Source organism: Podarcis filfolensis, assembly GCF_964270895.1.
Source record: "Podarcis filfolensis genome assembly, chromosome: 13".
Taxonomy (NCBI): domain Eukaryota; kingdom Metazoa; phylum Chordata; class Lepidosauria; order Squamata; family Lacertidae; genus Podarcis; species Podarcis filfolensis.
In genome coordinates, this window is record NC_139615.1 from 21,152,408 (window position 1) to 21,171,713 (window position 19,306).

General features: G+C 39.7%; 1 protein-coding gene across 1 annotated transcript; it reads right to left on the reverse strand.

The window, feature by feature from the left end:
* Nucleotides 1-2,172: 2,172 nt before the first annotated feature.
* Nucleotides 2,173-16,262, reverse strand: LOC310746603 (vomeronasal type-2 receptor 26-like). The gene is made up of 8 exons (XM_083580533.1): nt 16,132-16,262; nt 13,252-13,378; nt 10,366-10,493; nt 8,525-8,811; nt 6,350-7,180; nt 5,039-5,254; nt 4,218-4,344; nt 2,173-3,371 (listed from the first exon to the last, which is right to left on the reverse strand). The coding sequence occupies exons 2-8, from the start codon at nt 13,281-13,283 to the stop codon at nt 2,470-2,472; spliced, it is 2,523 nt and encodes an 840-aa protein (XP_083436659.1). The 5' UTR covers nt 13,284-13,378; nt 16,132-16,262; the 3' UTR covers nt 2,173-2,469.
* Between the last annotated feature and the right edge of the window lie 3,044 nt (nt 16,263-19,306).

Consider the following 19,306-nt stretch of genomic DNA (forward strand, 5'->3'; position numbering starts at 1 on the left):
CCAAGCTGGTCTAAGACTGAAAAAAGGAGCATGCCAGGGGCAAGGCAGAGGTAGAACCAGAGAGCAGAACTTTTGCTAGATCCTAAGCATATTCAGTTGGTCATGTGACCTGGCAATCTAGCATAGTACGCTTTCCCCCCTCAGCCAGGCATGGACAGAGTAGCAGCAGGAGCCCTGCTGCCGAACAGGGTTTAGATCTGGTGTAACTTTATGCTGCATTAATTTGCAGCATCTCACGTCACACTAGCTTTTGGTGGATAGGATTTATGCCTCCATTTTGTGTTCTTTAGCTGCAGCTCTAGCACAAATTGTCCTAGTGGAATCTTATTATTATATAAAATAAATTAATACAATACTTGGAAAGAAAAGATTTACACTAATGGTTCTGTCAATGTTGGCAGGGGTTCTTCCCTGAAGGCTAGTTCACTGAGCATGACACCAGCATCATAAGCAATTCCACCAATTATGAAATCTCCTTGTTGATGATATTTGTGAAGTGGAGGCTGTGGGTAACAGATATTGCACTGCACAGCGTGAGTCTGGCATCCCATTGGAGGAAGCAGAGCCAGCAGCAAAATGACTACAACCACCATCCTCGGTACAGAAGTCTGAAGCCTGGAATATCCAAGAGCAGAGCTGTGAACCCCTGTCCGTTTCCAGTGCCACTCCATATCCCTGACTTTCACTGGATATATTTATGACAACCTTCACACTCTTTGCTCTCTGTTCTGCTAACAGCCAAAGAAGTTCCTCAGGGGTTTGGCTGAATATCATAACAAATGACAGCCCTTCTGACTAGCTAATTGTGTAGTTAATTATTACATTAACAACAATTCCTAAATGGAGGGTGTGGAGTCCTTTAGGAATTAAGAAAAGTTGTTTGTCACGTATTCTGGAGAGAAGATTTCCCTCACGCTTTAGTTAGGTAGGAAGGCATGGTAAAGTTTGGAATGACCCGCAGCATGAAGAGGACATTGGATTCAAATCTTTGTGGTAGGGGTTAGCAACAAGGTATTCAGGGATGCGGGTGGCGCTGTGGGTAAAACCTCAGCGCCTAGGACTTGCCAATCGTATGGTCGGCGGTTCGAATCCCCGCAGCGGGGTGAGCTCCCGTCGTTCGGTCCCAGCTCCTGCCCACCTAGCAGTTCGAAAGCACCCTTAAGTGCAAGTAGATAAATAGGTACCGCTTTATAGCGGAAAGGTAAATGGCGTTTCTGTGTGCTGCGCTGGTGCAGGCTCACCAGAGCAGCTTCGTCACACTGGCCACGTGACCCGGAAGTGTCTCCGGACAGCGCTGGCACCCGGCCTCTTAAGTGAGATGGGCGCACAACCCTAGAGTCGGACACGACTGGCCCGTACGGGCAGGGGTACCTTTACCTTTACTTTTATTCATGGATACCTTATGCCTGCGTCTCCTTCTTATTGCACTATGAGCAGTCTCAATAAATGTTCCCTCATAAATCCACATTAAACAAGAGGATGTTGGTCAGGATATTGGGGGGGGGCACTTGAGAAGCATTAACTCCCTCAAAGCACCCCTTTTACCAGAGAGTTATGAGTTTGAACGCCAATTGTGAGACGCTTAGTAATATTGACCTGTGATGCATCAAGCTATAGGCACTGACAGACTCCATATGTATTCTGCCTGCTGTCACCTGCTGACACCTGCTGAAGGAAGGACAACCAGGAGAGAGAAATTCTCTATGGAGGAAGTTCCCAAGTCTGTGTGTAGCCACTGAGAAGGCCCTCTCCTGCTTCGCTACCAAGTGAACCTGTGAGGGTGGCAAGAACAAGAAAAGGACTTCCCCCAAAGATCTCAAAACCCGGGCTATTGAGGCCATTAACAGTGCAACATACATATGGAGGCAAATAATGTGAATAAAAGCTGACTCTTTGAAATAAAAATTATTTAGTGCAAAAATATGGTTCAAAAGATTTACTGCAGAACTTTACTCTGAAGCAACTTGAAACAAATAAAGTTACATTCAGATAGTTGAAGAATGTCTTATACTTGTCCAAGCATAGCACACTTGGATTCCAATATATATATCCTCGAGTGCTAAAATTCCAAGTTTTGTCTTTCCTCCATTCCAGTCTCCATTAGCCTGAGGCTCTTTTCTTGGAGAGAGATAAGCATATGCATAGACTTGTAATACTAGACCTTCCATGTGATTCTAAGCTAAACACCATGTGATGGACCCAGATGAGATTTAGCCCCACTTAATCATTAACTGCTAGACTCTTCTCTCGGCTCTTCTTTAGCTTCAATAGAAGTTTCCATGCTATGCTTCACAATGTAAATACCAACACATTACAGATTTATTTTCCATTTCAGTGTACAATTAAACAATTTTATTTAACACAGAAGCTCGCAATATAGTAAAGGAAAGACGATAACATAGAAGAAAAAGAAATTTTTAACCCCTTGTCTTGTGAACTCTATGTATGCATTCTATGCACTCAAATTCTTCAGGTCTTATTTCTTATTAGATTTTCCCTTTCATTCAACTCAGGCCGCAGCACAATAATGTAGCATTTTGGTGCAAAGATGCAACCCAGCAGACCAGCACCAGATGCTAAGATAGAAAAGATCTCCACAGCAACCATGTATTTTCCCTTGGTACTGAGGTAGGTTGGAACAAAAGATACCCAAACACTGCAAAAGACCAACATGCTGAAAGTGATGAACTTCGCTTCATTGAAACTGTCAGGTAACTTCCTGGCAAAGAAAGCTACAGTGAAGCTGACAAGAGCCAGGAAGCCCATGTAGCTCAAGACAGTGTAAAACATAGTCACGGAGCCCTCATTACATTCCAGTACAATTTCTTTAGTGATTGAGTGTAAGTCGACATCTGGAAATGGGGGTGAAGATGCCAGCCACACAGTACAGATGCCTCCTTGAATAAAAGAACAGGAAACCACAATGGCAATAGCCAGTCTCTTCCCCACCCACTTCCTCATCCTGGATCCTGGCCTGGTGGCCATGAAAGCCAAAACCACTGTCATGGTTTTTGCTAGCACACAAGAAACAGCCACTGAGAAGATAATGCCAAAAGCCGTCTGTCGGAGGAGGCACGCCACAATTTCAGGTTGTCCAATGAATAGCAATGCAGAAAGGAAGCAGAGCAGGAGAGAAATTAGCAGCATATAAGTGAGGTCTTTGTTGTTTGCTTTGACAATGGGTGTGTGGTGGTGCTTCAAAAATGTTCCCAGGACCAAACCTGTGATCACAGAAAAAGTAAAAGCAAAGCAGGCTAAACTGATGCCCAGAGGTTCCTCATAGGACAAAAAGGTTGTTTCCTTGGGAATACACATATCCTGATTATTATTTGGATATTTTTCTTCTGAGCATATATTACACTCGTTCACATCTGAAAAAGAAAATACTTGGTCTTAATCAGGGAAAGTGAACACATATTCCGTAGAAATAATTTTTATCTGTATTATGTTTTAATGGCTATTGTTTAATATTTAATGATGTTTGATTACAAAAGTTTTCTGTCTTGTCTGGTGAAACCCTATTAAGTGGTGTTTGGAGTTCTAACTGACATCTGTGAGGAACATTGTGTGTTAGAATAATCTGTAAGCAAAATAAGGCTAGGAGTTAAGGCTAAACTGATGCCCAGGACTGATGTCCTCACAGGACAAAAAGCTTATTTTCTTGGGAATACACATATTGTGATTATTGTTTTGATAGCCTTTTTCTGGGCAATTTTTTACAGTCATTCATGTCGGGGGGTGTGTGTGTCTGATTTTGAAAAAAACAACAATACACATATTGTGCAGAAATCCTGTATTTTAATGGCTTTAAAAAACATGTTCTGATATTCATATTATAATATATGTTGTATCCCTTTCAATCAACTGCAGTGCCTGGAAACCAGCAGTCAGATTGCCCATCCGTAGCAGTAACCAAAGGAGGAAGGACTGCTGGGAGGAGCACGCAATGGTGCATTTGCAGCAGCACAACTGGATGCCTTCAGCTGCCCCAGCTGCAACAAAACATGTCTCTTCCATATTGGTCGCTACAGTCATAGCAGGCACTGTAACCTTCCAACAGTTGGACTCCACTCCCAAAGGCACACTCCTCTATTGTCCCCCAAGACAGAGAAATGTTTGTATCACATTTCAAACATGCAAGAAAATTAATTCTGATATCACTCACTCCTCTGACTTTCAGCCTTTGCTCTGTATGGTATATGTGTATGTATTCTTACCCTCCTGGACTGAAATCTCTCCTTCTGAGCATGGGATACAATCATAGCAGCAAAATGGCCTTCCCTCTTTCACTTTCTTCCTAGAGCCAGGATGGCATTGCTCAGTACATAAAGAAACAGGCCGAGACTAATCCACAAGTGAGATAAAATTGAGAATAATGAGATTAGAATATTTGGGGAAATTTTTCTTATTTTCCTAAGTAACGCCTCCATCCAGTAAGGTATGATCAATGCTACGAGCAAGTGTTCATTCCCTATATTAGCACAACTGTGGTACCACAGACTTTTAAGAAACCATCTACTTGAATGAATGGAGCTTGGTTGAATGTTAAATGACATTGATTGTGATTTCATGTATACTTAAACTAGTGTCAATATAATTAATTGTACTTCCCCCCTCCAAACAACTTCTAAATTAATACAGTGGTACCTCGGGTTACAGACGCTTCAGGTTACAGATGCTTCAGGTTACAGACTCCGCTAACCCAGAAATAGTACCTCGGGTTAAGAACTTTGCTTCGGGATGAGAACAGAAATCGTGCTCTGTCGGCACTGCGGCAGCGGGAGGCCCTATTAGCTAAAGTGGTACCTCAGGTTAAGAACAGTTTCAGGTTAAGAAAGGATCTCCAGAATGAATTAGGTTCTTAACCTGAGGTACCACTGTATAGACAAGAATATAGCAACCAAAAGAATCCTATTTTTTCAATCCATTTATTGTGCTTCTTACAATTTTTTTATGTTGTATTTATTGGACATCCTCATTGTCTAATGAAATTGATTTCTGACATCAAGACAGATAGACAGTGACCACTGAGGCTTACTTGGCTAAAATGGTTGGGCCATGTTATGGCATCCCCATTGATGGTCAACCATTGGTTGGGATCAACATTCCCAACCTTCACTCTATGAAATGATTGGTTTGGGGAAACAATCCAGTTGATCACATCAAATCCAGCCTTTAACATCCCATTCTGGTCAAAGGAAATCTTGTCCCCACCACTGTTGTTAAAGGAGACACTTCTGAGAAAGTGATGGAGCTCAATAAGAAAGGAAAAGGCAAAAGTTAAGAAAAGTCTGCAGTTGGATCTTCTGTATTAAGGTCTGATATTATTTATGGTGTTGTATTCATTACAGATGTGCTGTGTGATTCAGGGACAGGAGAAATTATTAGCTGCAATTCCTAGAGATTTCAAAGTGATTTCCAAAATTCAATATACAAACAAAATATTTTCATACCAGTACAAAGGCTGATAAAATATTTTTATTCATTTTCATATAGAAAGTTCTTGGACCATAAAGGAAAAGCAGAGGTGGTAGTTAAAATACCCCTCATTTGTGTTTTGTTGGCAGTAGTAGCTTGCCCCCATTTGCCAGTGACACACCTACTGGGAAGCTAGCATTCTGGCTCCCCACATCTCTCAGGTGCTGCCCTCCACTCCACCACCACCCAAACTCAATGTGCTTGTACTTTGGGTTTACACAGTGTGAAAAAGCCTACTTCTTACACCACGTAATGTGGTTTTTGTTTTGTTTTTTAGAAAAGTGATTTCAGAGGTATGCATGCTCATGTATATCCACTCCCAGAAAGGCTGTCCTTGGGATCATAAATTAGTCAGATGTATTAAAGTCTTAATCAGATGGCAACCATAATGCACAATATAGAATAGAACTAGCCAATGTGGAACTCAACATATGTCTTTTTATTAGAATAGATGTCAGCCCTAAACAGCATGGACAATAGTCTGGGTTGATGGGAACTGTAGTTTAACAATATCTGGAGGACACTGTCCATTGGCTGGACCTGGCTGATTAAAAGGATCAAACAGTCAGATGGAAACCACTCAAGAAGATAAGGAAGGATGAGAAGAAGAGTTCCTAAAGTGATAACTGCATACCATTTCAATAACCTAAAGAACACTTAAAGATAGCCTACATAGATCAGGAACATAATAAAAATGCATACTGTTAATGTGCTCAAAATGAGAGAAGGCTGGTGGTCTGGGATGGGAAATGAAGGGGAGTTGAAAATATGAGGATGGTCAGAGTTTGGGGAGACAGTTTTATTACATATATTTGGGTCTATTGTAGCAGAGTTGTAATGCTCTGCCACTTGACAATATTGAGCCTATTACCTGCCACAACGGATACTTCTGTCCTCTTCTGTCCTCCATTGCTTGTAAGGACATATCGTGCAAAGCATAGGCTACAGCATATAGAGCATTGTAGATGCTGTAGCTGTGGCCATTCATGCCCATCTCAAAGAATGGTGCTGGAAGGCTCTCCAGTTTCTCCTCCCCGGTGCATATATTCCCCTCCACGTCTACCACAGTAGTGTTTGGGAATACACAGCCAAAGGCTTGTTGCCAGAAGTCCCTGATAAAACCATCTTCTTTTGTTCTGAAAGGATTTTGACTCTTAATAAATTGTTTGAAATTTGGTACATCATTAGAGTGAATTGTGAAGGAGAGGACACCATGGAATATTTCTGTTTCCCAGTCCCTTTGATAAAATTGTGAAGTGAGTTCCATTTGGGCTGTCGTTATCCACACTATACTTTTGGGTAGCTTTGGTGGATATTCTGCAAAATATGGAATCCATCTTAAAAACACCATGGAATTTGATTCACCATAAAACACAACTACATTGGTTGTACTGCTCATTACTGCATTATGTATTTCTGACCCATCTTCTAGCATTTTGTTCAGCTTAGAGACAGATCTTATCAAAGGGACTCTTTTTATGAAGTTAAAACAGACACCTCTCTGGGAAAACATTGGCAAAACAGTTTGTAACAATCTTTCACCACTATCATTATCTATTACAAGGATGCCAATCCATATCCATCTGAAATGAAGAAGCAAAGAGAGAATCCCTTTGTACTGAAGGGCTTCATGGGGTACCATCTGGTAGAAAGAAAGTCCGAGGTTTCTATCGTTCATCAATGGGACAGAGCCATATGTAAGCTGGAGAGAGATTGAGGGAGAAGAAAAAAGATAGTAAAAATAGAATGTATGTTGCATCTTAAAGGTTTCCAAACAATTAAGGTAGGCTAGAATCTAGTGTTGTTCCCTTTTTCTGTCAGCAAAACAGGGAATTAATTTTGGCCATTTCCCTCCTCCCTCCCCCAAGCAACCACCACTCCTTAAATCTTTCTGAGAGCATTGAGTAATGTTCCAGAGAAGGAATTTGTGGCATGTGGGAGCTACAGGGTGCAAGAAGAATAGCCAAAAATGGGTCCTCTCCATGTTCCACTGGTGTATGCTTTTTGTTAATACAGGGTGGTATAATTGGATCCCCCATAATCACATTAGGAACCTTTACAAGTAGAACGTAGGAGAACTTTTATTATTCTCATTCTCCAGATAGGGAGTGGTGACTGAAAGAGAATAGATTGACCTAAGGACATTGATTGTACTACTTACTTCTTGTACAGTGATGCCTTGGTTGTCAAACTTAATCCATTCCGGAAGTCTGTTCGACTCCTGGAACCGTTCAAAAATTCTACATAACATGCTATAGGTGCACAAAAGAATTATCCCAGGTTTCAGGAGAGGCCAATCTTCCTCTTGCCCGTATCTGGGTGTACACATGCAATATCCCCTTTATCCCCTTTAAACTTTCCCTGTTGCTTGGATATCAGTTACCAAAGTTCAGAGCACTATAGCTTTGCTTCAAATTTTATTCAGCATTCACTTGGCAGCGTGGGGTCCCTTTTTATATAGGCTATTTTTATATAGTTCTGAACTGTATTTACACTTTTTCTGAATTATGAATGAATCATAGTGTATTTTCTTTTGTTTTTCATCTCATCAGTTAACTCATCTTTACTTAAATATAATCCTACCAATAAAACAAAAGAAGCAGCAGTACTCAGAGCATAAAAAATTGGTACGAATCCCATTTTTCCAGTTTGGAAGTGTGATTTCTAAAAATATGAAGCTTAATTCATTGCTTTCAAGGTGCGCAGTACAGTGGTACCTTGGTTTACAACCATAATCTGTTCTGGAGGTCCGTTTGTAAACCAAAACAGATTGTAACCCAAGGCGCGCTTTTGCCAATGGGGCCTCCCAAAAAAATTTGTTCGTAATCCCCCCCAAAAGAGTTGTAATCCAAAAAAAGTTTGCAAACCGGGACACACACTTCCGGGTTTGACATGTTTGTAATCCAAAATGTATGCAAACCAGACTGTTTGCAAACCAAGGTACCACTGTAATGTCTTGGCACAATAGAATAGGAAAAATGGTGGGACTAAGAATATGAGTGTTAAATTCCCAACACATACACACAAGCAGGCAGAGCTGTCCTACCTGTGGAATTTTATAGTTATTCAAGAGAGTTCCCACATTAATGGAAATTTGGACATCCAGTCCCCCAACAACTGCTATTAGATTTTTCTGGCTGTCACATAGGTAGTTAGGGATGACTCTTTCCAATGATGATAGAAGTCGCATTGTGGCATCATAAGTCTTCCTTGCATTGTTATAGCTGTCATAGATGTGGAAGCCCAATGTGAGATTGGGTAAAATCTGAGGGTTTTCGTTGATCTCTTTTACTGCAAATGCCAAAGCCAGGATGTGCTGGTAATGCTTACTGACTGTGCTGGAATAAGAGTGAGATTCTGTATCAGAAGGCTATTCTAACCTTAGTTTAGTTATTGCTGCTGTGTTCTGGGTCTCCTTTATCAATAATTAACCATTACAGTATTTATATATAATATTTCTATGTTGGCCTACATAAATATAAAGGCTGAAGTATAGGAGTGGTCACATTTAGAAGATCACACGCCTTATAATATTTCATCATTAGCTTTTTCTTTTTTTGAAAATTCAAAATGAAACTAAAAGCGTAGCTGAACAGAGGCAAGGGGTGAATATTCACCATAGGCTTAAGAAATCTTTGCTAAACATGCTGGTGAACATAATGTTTTCTTTTCCCTTGAAATTTTATTTACTGTGTTTTCTTTGCATGGTTGTTCTTTATAGGGTTTCAAGATGCCCATATTGAGCCACCTGAGCTTGAGCTGCATGAACAGTTTAAATCTGAAACGTGGACATACTGGGGGCATGGCGGCGTGGGACCACAGAGGGAGGGCATTAAACTGGATCATAAGCATGTTCTGCTTAGTTGCATTACCTGGCAACCTGGCATAGAATACCATTTTTAAATTCTTTGTTTTCCCTCTCCTTGCAGGGCATTAGTAGCTGCTTTTCTGCTGCATTAGGTTTGGATCTGGTGTAACTTTATGCTGCTTTAATTTATACCAGTTTGCTTTACACCAGGTTCTTGCACATAGGATTGCTCCATTAGTTTTGTATTAGCATGCAAGTCTCCATAAAAGAAGTTTTAAATAAATAACCAATAGAGTAAAAAGGACTAAATAAGCCTCAAGCAAACTTTTTGAGAAGTCCAATTTTGTTAAGGAAGAAAATTTATTAAAAGAAAGAAAGCCAGCCAACTGAGGTAAGAGTGGAGATGAACAGGAAGACACAAGTAGAGAGGAGAGTAACTATGGAGGGAAATGTGCCTAAGCTATCAATGGCAAATACAGATGTACAGTGGACCCTCCGGATACAAACTTAATTTGTTCTGGGGGTCTGTTCGCACCCTGAAAATTACATAAATAGAGGTGTACTCTGTGCATATGTGCAGCATGATTGAGCGCTTCTTTGCACATGGTAGAACCCAGAAGCATACACTTCCAGGTTTGCCGCAGCTGTAACCTGAAGATTACATATCCAAAGGGATATGTAAACAGAGGTATGACTGTATATACACACACCAACACACATACTCATATATTGTAATACATCTGTAGGTATATATAATATACCCGCCCACTAACTCGGGGGTAGCCAATGTGCTGCCCTCCTCCAAATGCTTTTTGTACCACAACTCCCAAATACCTGCCCATTGTACATCCTGACTGGGGCTGATAAGAACTTCTAGTTCAGTTCAGCAACATCTCATGAGCACAATATTGCCTACTGCTGCAGGAAGTGCAGTGATGTTTTCCCTACAGCCCAAGCCAAGCAGCCAGATTTCTAAGGCTGCAGCAATAGCACCCATTCACCCTGTGACAATAGTTTGTTAAATAAAATAAGTGAATAAAATACATAGGAGGAAAAGTAAAAAGTCAGTAAGGCCATACACAAATTGTTCTCCCAGTTTTTGCCGGGGTTCTTCCATGAAGTGTATTTCACTGATGATGAATCCAGCGTGATAAGCAACCCCACCAATGATGACATCTCCTGGATGGTGAAATGCGTGAAGAGGAGGCTGTGGATAATAGATATTACATTGAACAATATGTGCCTTGCATGTCATGCAAGGAAACAGGACCAGCAGGAAAATGATTAAAATCGCCATCCTCGGTACAAGGGCAAATCTTCCCTCTCTATATAAAAACCTATATTTTCTTCTACAGTAGAAGCATTAAACTTTTGCCATTAAAACTGCCCACGTTGAACATTTAGCATTTTCCTGAGAGGTCTGAAGCCTGGAATAACAAAGATCACCACTGTAGGCTTTGGCCTGTTCCCAATCCCTCTCTTTATCTCTGAATTGTACTGGGATATTTAGGATGACCTTCACAGCTTTTGTTCTTTGTTTTCCTAGTGGCAACTGAAACTCCACAGGGGTTTGGTTGAACATAGTAACTAATTACTGTCCTTCTGACTAGGTAATTGTGTAGTTAATTATTACATCAAAGGCAATTCTTAAGCGAAGGATTTGGAGTCCTTTTGGAATTAAGAAACATTTGCAGCACTTTTCTTCTTAGAAAAACATGTGCCTGTAGCTCATAACCCATGAGTACCCCCAGAAAAAAAGGAATGGTTGTTTGTTATATTCTAAAGAAAGGTTTTCTCTCACACTTTAGCTACATATTAACATTCTCTGGAAAGTATAGAGGATTGTTTTTAACAACGTGACAAGCATTACACACCACCATCAAAAGTTTGGAGACAACATGATTCAGGACACTTTGAGAGTGAGATTGTTTTCAGCTGACTTCTTAACATTCAAAAAGCACCTTGCCGGGGGTGGGGCAGGCGGCAACAGCAAAAATTGCTGAAAAGCAAAAAAAGACAGTACAATGGAGGGATGGGATACAGACACAATCCTTTCCCCTTACAAATCTTAATTCAGTTTCCCAAATTAAAATTTCATATTAGAAGAATGTGGAAGTCTGTTGGAAAATCTACATAGAGCAACTATAGAATTAAAAACTAAAAAGTATGATGAAGAGATGCAAATTCTTCAGGCCCTATTTCTTATTAGATGTTCCTTGTTGTTCAACTCAGGTCGCAACAAAATAATGTAGCATTTGGGAGCAAAGATGCAAGCCAGAAGACCAGCACCAGAGGCTAAGATAGAGAAGATCTCCACAGCTACCATGTGTTTTCCCTTTGTGCTGAGGTAGGTTGGAACAAAAGATACCCAGACACTGCAAAAGACCAGCATACTGAAAGTGATGAATTTTGCTTCATTGAAACTGTCAGGTAACTTCCTGGCAAAGAACGCCACAGTGAAGCTGACAAGAGCCAGGAAGCCCATGTAGCACAGAACACAGTAAAACATAGTCACAGATCCCTCATTACACTCTAGAACAACTTCCTTAGCCATTGAGTGCATATCAACATCTGGGAAGGGGGGTGAGGATCCCAGCCACACAATACAGATGCCTGCTTGAATAAGAAAACAGGAAATAACAACGGAATTGGTCAGTCTCTTTCCCACCCACATCCTCATCCTGGATCCTGGTTTAGTAGCCATGAAAGCCAGAACCACTGTGATGGTTTTTGCCAACACACAGGAAACAGCTACTGAGAAGATGATGCCAAAAGCAGTTTGTCGAAGGAGACAGGTCGTCTTGTCACGTCGGCCAATAAATAGCAATGCACAAAGAAAGCAGAGTAGGAGTGAGATGAGGAGAGTGTAGGTGAGGTCTCGGTTGTTGGCTTTGACAAGGGCTGTGTTGTGGTGCTTCATAAATGTTCCCAGAACCAGAGCAGTGATCAAAGAAAATGAAAGAGCAAAGCAAGCTAAGCTAATGCCCAAAGGTTCTTCATAAGACAAGAAGCTTATATCCTTGGGAATACACATGTCCTGGTTCTTGTTTGGATATTCTTCATCTGAACATTTATTACAGTCATTCATGTCTATAAAAGAAAACATGTAGCCTTAGTCTCAGCAACATGCTGAAATTGCTCTTTCCTGACAGATAAGATTCTATGTTCATATGCTATAGCAATGTCAGTGTTTTTGTAGCTCTAAAGCTACGCTGAGCATCTCTTGACACTTCATACCACATTGTGACATTTATTTCAGTTAATACCTGGTCACAATATGATCTAATCTTAGGTCATGACCATAAAATATGTAAGAACCATATATTTGGTAATTGATACATTTTGATTGGTTCTTGTATTCTGTTTATTTCCCCCTTCTTCCTTCATTAATTAATTTTTGAGCATTTACGGTTTCCAGCCACACCAACAAGTCAATGGTGGTTGTTCTTCATAGCCCTCTAGGGGTTACAAAAAAGTTCAGGCATGGGAAAGAGAGGAGATGAGGTGGGGGAGAGAAAAGTAAATTAAATATATATACGGTAAATGCACAGACAAACAGACATGTAGAAAATAAAATGATGAAAATGATGTGGTCCTGGATGATCACAGAGTGATCTCCTTATTTCACATCCATTGAAGGAAGTGAAATTCTTTGAAGGCAGGGCCCCTTAAGCTACATTACAAAAGTTAAGTGTCCATTTCACAAATGCATGAACCAGAATAGCTAAGTTGGGGGGGGGGAGGGGAATCACAAACTTCAATTTTAAAAAAGCAAACAAACAGGTAATGTGTTTGAAACCTCAATGTGTAGGTGATACTAAACACTACCTTTGAAAGTTTTCTTCTCTGCTAAGATATCACCAGAACTACCCATTATATAGATACACAGAAGGCACCGTCATTTTTATTGACTGGATCTGTCTTTAATACCCTGATTCAAGTGATCTCATATATCAGATACTTACCCTCCTGATCTGAAATCTTCCCTTCTGGACATGGGATGCAATCATAGCAGCAAAATGGCTTTCCCTCTTTCACTTTCTTCCTAAAACCTGGGTGGCACCTCTCAGTACATAATGAAAGAGGCTGGGACTAATCCATAAAAGAGAGAGCAGAAAAATAATGTTCAGAATGATGAGATTAGAATCCTTTCCTTTGTGTGAACATTTCATTTGTTACTAAAGTCATACCTCTTTTCAAGAGACTCCATCTCTGAATGGAGTCAGAGGCAGCTCATCCTATTTTACCACCTGAGGCAAAACAGGAATTGCTGCCTGATGGCCCCTCCACCATGTCCTGGCTCTCACATAAATTGATGGGAACCAGGGTGCTCCTCAAAGTGTTGCTGATCATTTTCCCTGTGGGAGAGGTCAATTGACAAAATTGTGTGCAGGAATAACCCGAGTCTCCCAGAATTCAGTGGGAGTTGGGGTGCACTTCAAAGTGTTGCTGTTCACTTAGCTTCCCTGTACAGGGGCTTGGAAGATGAGTGGCAATGCTACTCAAATGGCTAACAATTGGGGCCTACCTGGTTAAACCAGTCATACCATGTAATAGCATTCGCATTGATACTGAACACTTGGTTGGCATCTACACTCCCAACTTTCACTCTGTGAAATGATTGGTTTGAAGAAACAATCCAGTTGATTATATCAAATCCAGCCACTAACTCCCCATTTTGGTCAAAATAAATCTTGTCTCCTCCACTGTTGTTAAAGGACACACTTCTGAGAAAGTGATGGATCTAGTTTGAATAAGGAAAAGGCCAGAATTTAGAAGCGGACACAGCTGGGGCTTTCATAACAAAATTGAATGTTGGGTACAACATTCTGAGTGAGAAAATATTCATGATAAATGTGCTAACTCTTTAGAATTCAGAGATAGATTATACAGTTGCAATGATCTGTCACTTGAGCCTATTACCTGCCCAAACTGTTGATTCTGATACTTCTGGCCTCCTTTGCCTTCCTTTGCTCTGAATCTAAGTGAAGACTTGTCATGTAAAGCATGGGCTACAGCATAGACAGCATTGTAGATGCTGTAGCTGTGGCCATTCATTCCCATCTCAAAGAATGGTGCTGGAAGGCTCTCCAGTTTCTCCTCCCCAGTGCAAATATCCCCTTCCACATCTTCCACATCTGGATCTGAGAATACACAACTAAATGTCTGTTGCCAGAAGTCCTTGATAAAACCATCTTCTTTTGTAATGGAAGGATTTCGGCTCTCAATAAATGGTTTGAAATTGGGGACGTAACTGGAATGAATTGTGAAGGACAGGACACCATGGAATATTTCTGTTTCCCAATTCTTTTGGTAACCCAAGGAAGTGAGCTCCATTTCAGCTGTTGATATCCACACTAAGCCCTTTGGTAGGCTTGGTGGAGTTCTCGAATAATAGGGAAGCCATCTCAAAAACACCATGGAATTAGATTCACCATAAAACACAACTACATTGGTTGTACTTTTCATTATTATATTGTGTATCCTTGTCCCATCTTCTAACATTTCATCCAGTTCAGAGCCAGAAGTTAACATAGGGACTCTTATTTTAAAGTCAAAGCAGACACCTCTCTGGTTAAATACTGGCAAAACAGCTTGCAAAAATCTTTCACCATTTTCATTATCCATTACAAGAACCCCAATCCATGTCCACCTGAAATGCAGAAGCAAAGAAAGAATCCCTTTGTACTGAAGGGCTTCATGGGGTACCATCTGGTAGAAAGAAAGTCCTAGGTTTCTATCATTCAACAATGGGACAGAGCCATATATGAGCTGAAGAGATGAAGAAGGCAATAATAATCAGATATATATAGTATATTGAAGGTTTTAAAACATATCCATGTAGGTATATTGAAGGTTTTAAAACATATCCATGTAGGTTGTTCCCTTTTCAGATGAAAGCCATATGTCAACAAGATAGGGAATTACATTTTGTTGATTCCCGCTCACCTCAAGGGAAAGCACTGCTCCCTAAACATAGAACAGTTATTTGTGGAGTATGGGGGCTAAAGGGGACAAGAGGATTTTTTAAAAAACAAACCAAAAACAAAACTCAGCTCATCTGTAAGCTCCTTATGCAGCTACACTGGTTTCTAGGTGCCTCCCCCATTTCTTTCTTGTTGGAATCATCTGCATTTGTGCCTTCCGTATTTCACCTTTAAGAAACTCCCATCCATCTTGGGCTCCCTTCTCTCTGAGTATTTCTGACCATGAGATCTCACCTAGCAGTTCTTTAAGCTTTTTTGAAATCAGCATTCTTACAATCCAGAGTGCATGTCCAACTACACATAGCTTTCCCTTGCCGCTAACTGTGTTTCCTCCTAATTGTGTCTACCTGGATGTCCACATAAATAGTGAATGCTTATCTCCCTTGAACTCTCCTTGTTGCCTTGATATTAGTTACTCAAGTTCTGAGCACTTGATTTTCTTTAAATTACATGCAGAGTTCACCTGGCAAGGTGTGGTTCTTCCATACACTGATGGTTTTTATGTAGTCCTATTTGCACTTAATTTTTTCCGCAATGGTGAATGTACTATGAAGAATATTTTCTTCTACAGTTTAAGCCCTCTTTTAACCTCCTGAATTTAATACAATCGAAACAATAAAACAAAAGAAACAGCAGAACTGGCAGCATCATAAAAACTCTATCAGCAACATCGGACTAAACTTCTTGTTTTTCAAGTTTGGCTCTGAGATACATGGAAAAAATAAGTCTGTCTCTTTTTTTTTGCAAGGCACACATTAACGTCTTTGAATCATAGAATATGAAATGCAGTATGTCTAAGAATATATGTGTTAACTCCCCATGTTACACCCACTCACCTACAGACAGAGAGATTCCTACCTGTGGAACCTTATAGTTACTCAAGATAGTTGCCACGTGAATGGAAATTTGGGCATCCAGTCCTCCAACAACTGCTATTAGATTTTTTTGCTTGTCACATAGGTAGTTAGGGATAAATCTCTCCAGTGCTGATAGAAGCAGCATTGTGGCATGATAAGTCCTCCTTGCGTTGTTATAACTGTCATAGATGTGGAAGCCCAGAGTGACATTGGGTAAGATCAGAGAGTTTTCATTTATCTCCTTTACTGCAAAAGCCAAAGCCAGGATGTGTTGGTAATGCTTAGAGACTACACTGAAATGAAAGTGAGATTCTGTTTCAGAAAGTTATTCCACACTTTAAAAAAAAAAGCAATGTCACGGTCTTCTGTACCTACTTTTCTCAAAAAGCAAGTATTACAGCATTTATAAGGTATATATATATATATATATATATATATATATATATATAAGATAAACAACACCAGTGTTTACATTGAAATTTCAACAATGGACAATTAGCATATTTTGACCAATAGATGTATCATGGTGTACAGTATGCAAAGAGACTGGATAAAAGCACAAAAAAAACTTTTCAACATGTCAATGAGCACCATCACTATTTGAATACTCAGAAATTATACATTTTAAATTAGGAGGGTGGTGAGGATAATGACAACTTATCAAGAGTTATCATGGTTTGAAAATATTTTGTTTAATAACCCAAAGAAAGCAGTTTCCAAAATATACCGCCAGGCATTGCATTAGCAAAATTAGCCTATCATATTTGGAAAAATAAGCAGCAAATTTACTAAAAGAAAATCCTAGGAATGATTGTTTATGGGGGAAGCTCAGTAACTTTATTGTAGCTTCTCTACTGCAGGAAAATTGTTTAAAGGTGATAGATATGGTATCAACCCCTGGTGATAATTTTAAATATGATGAGTGAGATTTTATCTATTGTACATGAATCTGTAAATCTGTTAATGGCTTTTGGAAACTAAGATAGCAAGTTATTAATGTTATCTTAGCAGAAAGACTGAGGCTAGAACCTACAATGTTTTTATTCAGAATTGTAAAAGGAATACTGTTTAAAGATCAGGAGGATATTGCTCTTTATCTAAATGGAATTGGGGTGGGGGTTTTTTTGTTATTCTATGCTTTCTTTATTTTTATGCTTTTATATTCTGTGTGTGCAATGACTGTAACTTATTTTATAAAGCTACCTTTTCTCACCAGACCCTCAACCCTTGCCTTAAACACCTTAGCTTTATCCTACAACTCAACTCAAGACGCCAATGTTTCAAGGCTGTAGTTATCCCAGTGTCTGAAAAAGACAAGAAAAGCAAACAGTTATTAAGACCTTACACAATTGGTTCCATCAGCACAGGCAAAGGTTCTTCTTCGAAAGGTAGTAAACTGGTGACGATGCCAGCATGATAAGCCACACCACCGATGATGAGGTCTCCTGACTGATGATATGTGTGAAGTGGAGAGTGTGGATAAACCATACTGCACTGAACAGTGTGAGCCTTGCATACCATGTGAGGAAACAGTGCCAGCAGCAAGAGCACTAAAACTACCATCCTCAATACAGTACAAATCTTTCCTCTGCACATAAAGTCCCCCTACTTTTATAGCACAATAACTACAGCTTCTGTGGTTAAAACTTCATGATTTGAACATTTTACATTTTCCTGATAAGCCTGAAGTGTGGAATATCCAAGATCAGAGCTGTGAACCTCCCCCTGTTCCCAGTCCTTCTCCCCAGCTCTGAATTGTATTGGGTATATTTATGACATCCTTCACAGTCTTTGCTCTTTGTTTTGGTAATGGCCATGCAAATTCCACAGAGGTTTGGATGACTATCAGAACTAATTACTGTCCTTTAATTGAGAAGTCAGTTGTTAAATTAAATGTAATTGTTGAGTTAAAATTGGAAAGTCCCTGTGCAAATGAACAAAGTTGTTTGTCTCATACTCTGGAAAGTTCTTTTGTGACACAGATTTTCTTTTTTTTATATATATAAAATATTTATTAGGATTTTCAAAAAACACATAACAAGCAAAAAACCAAAAAATAAACAAAACAAAAAACACAAAAATACATAATACTCAAAACTAAACACAAAAAAGAAAAAAATAGAAAAAACACATAAAGTTTCTGTTACTTGTAATTCTTAACCTTATTTCTCAGACCTCCTCACACCTCCCCTTCTTATATTCCAATTTAAATTGTCAATTCAGCAAGTCCTTAACTTATTTCTTTACCTTAGCTTAAACATCTATTCTGACATACTATTATTTTATTTTACTTCTTTTTTCCATTTCCTCAATTTATTTTTAGCAACCTTATTTTCAATTAATTTAAAAAGAAAAAAACCAATTTTACCTTTTTTAAAATTATAGATCAATACTTATACCTCATTATTTATTCTTAGACCTTTTTCCTAAAGTCGACCAAAATTTCCCTTCCACGATTTACCCAAATTCCTTACCACTAACAAAATATAAAAAGCAAATTATCCTTATATACCCTTTGGATTCCCAATCTCCACCCACCCTTTTCCCGGTTCCAGTCCCCAACCAATAACCGTCAGTCTTTATGTTATTTATTTAGCCTGGAGATCTCACGTCCGAGGCCCTTATATCTCTCTCAGTTCCTTTCTGCCGGTCTCTTTGATAGTCTTTGATATTAGGCCCCAAGTCTCGGAGGGGCTCCGGCCCAACAGAATCCATGTTACTTCCAGCCGGTCGTCCATCCTTAAAAGCAAAGCCTATGGGGTGCTCCAACTCTTGTTTCAAGTTTCTTTCAGATCCAAATGTCCCCAAAGCTCCAGCTTTCCCCTTCAACAAATTTGTAATCCTCAGGTCTTCAGATCTCCTCCAAAGAGGGTCTCTCCATTTTCCAGACTCCCATTCAGACCAGGCTTTCCACATCCAATTTTTATTGTCCTTTTTTGTCATCATGTCAGGCCTCATAATGTAACTCTCCTTTAACTCCTGCAAATCTCCTGCTCCTCCTTCATTTTCTTCAAAAGCCACATATTGCTCCATCGTATCTACACTTTCAGTTTCATTTATTTGTTCAGTAGAATAAGCTTCCTGTTTCAAGTCCTTATCAGACTCAAAAATGTTGTTTACTGTCAAGTGTAGTAATGATACCTCTGTAGACAAAGCATTGTATTCCTCTTGCAAGT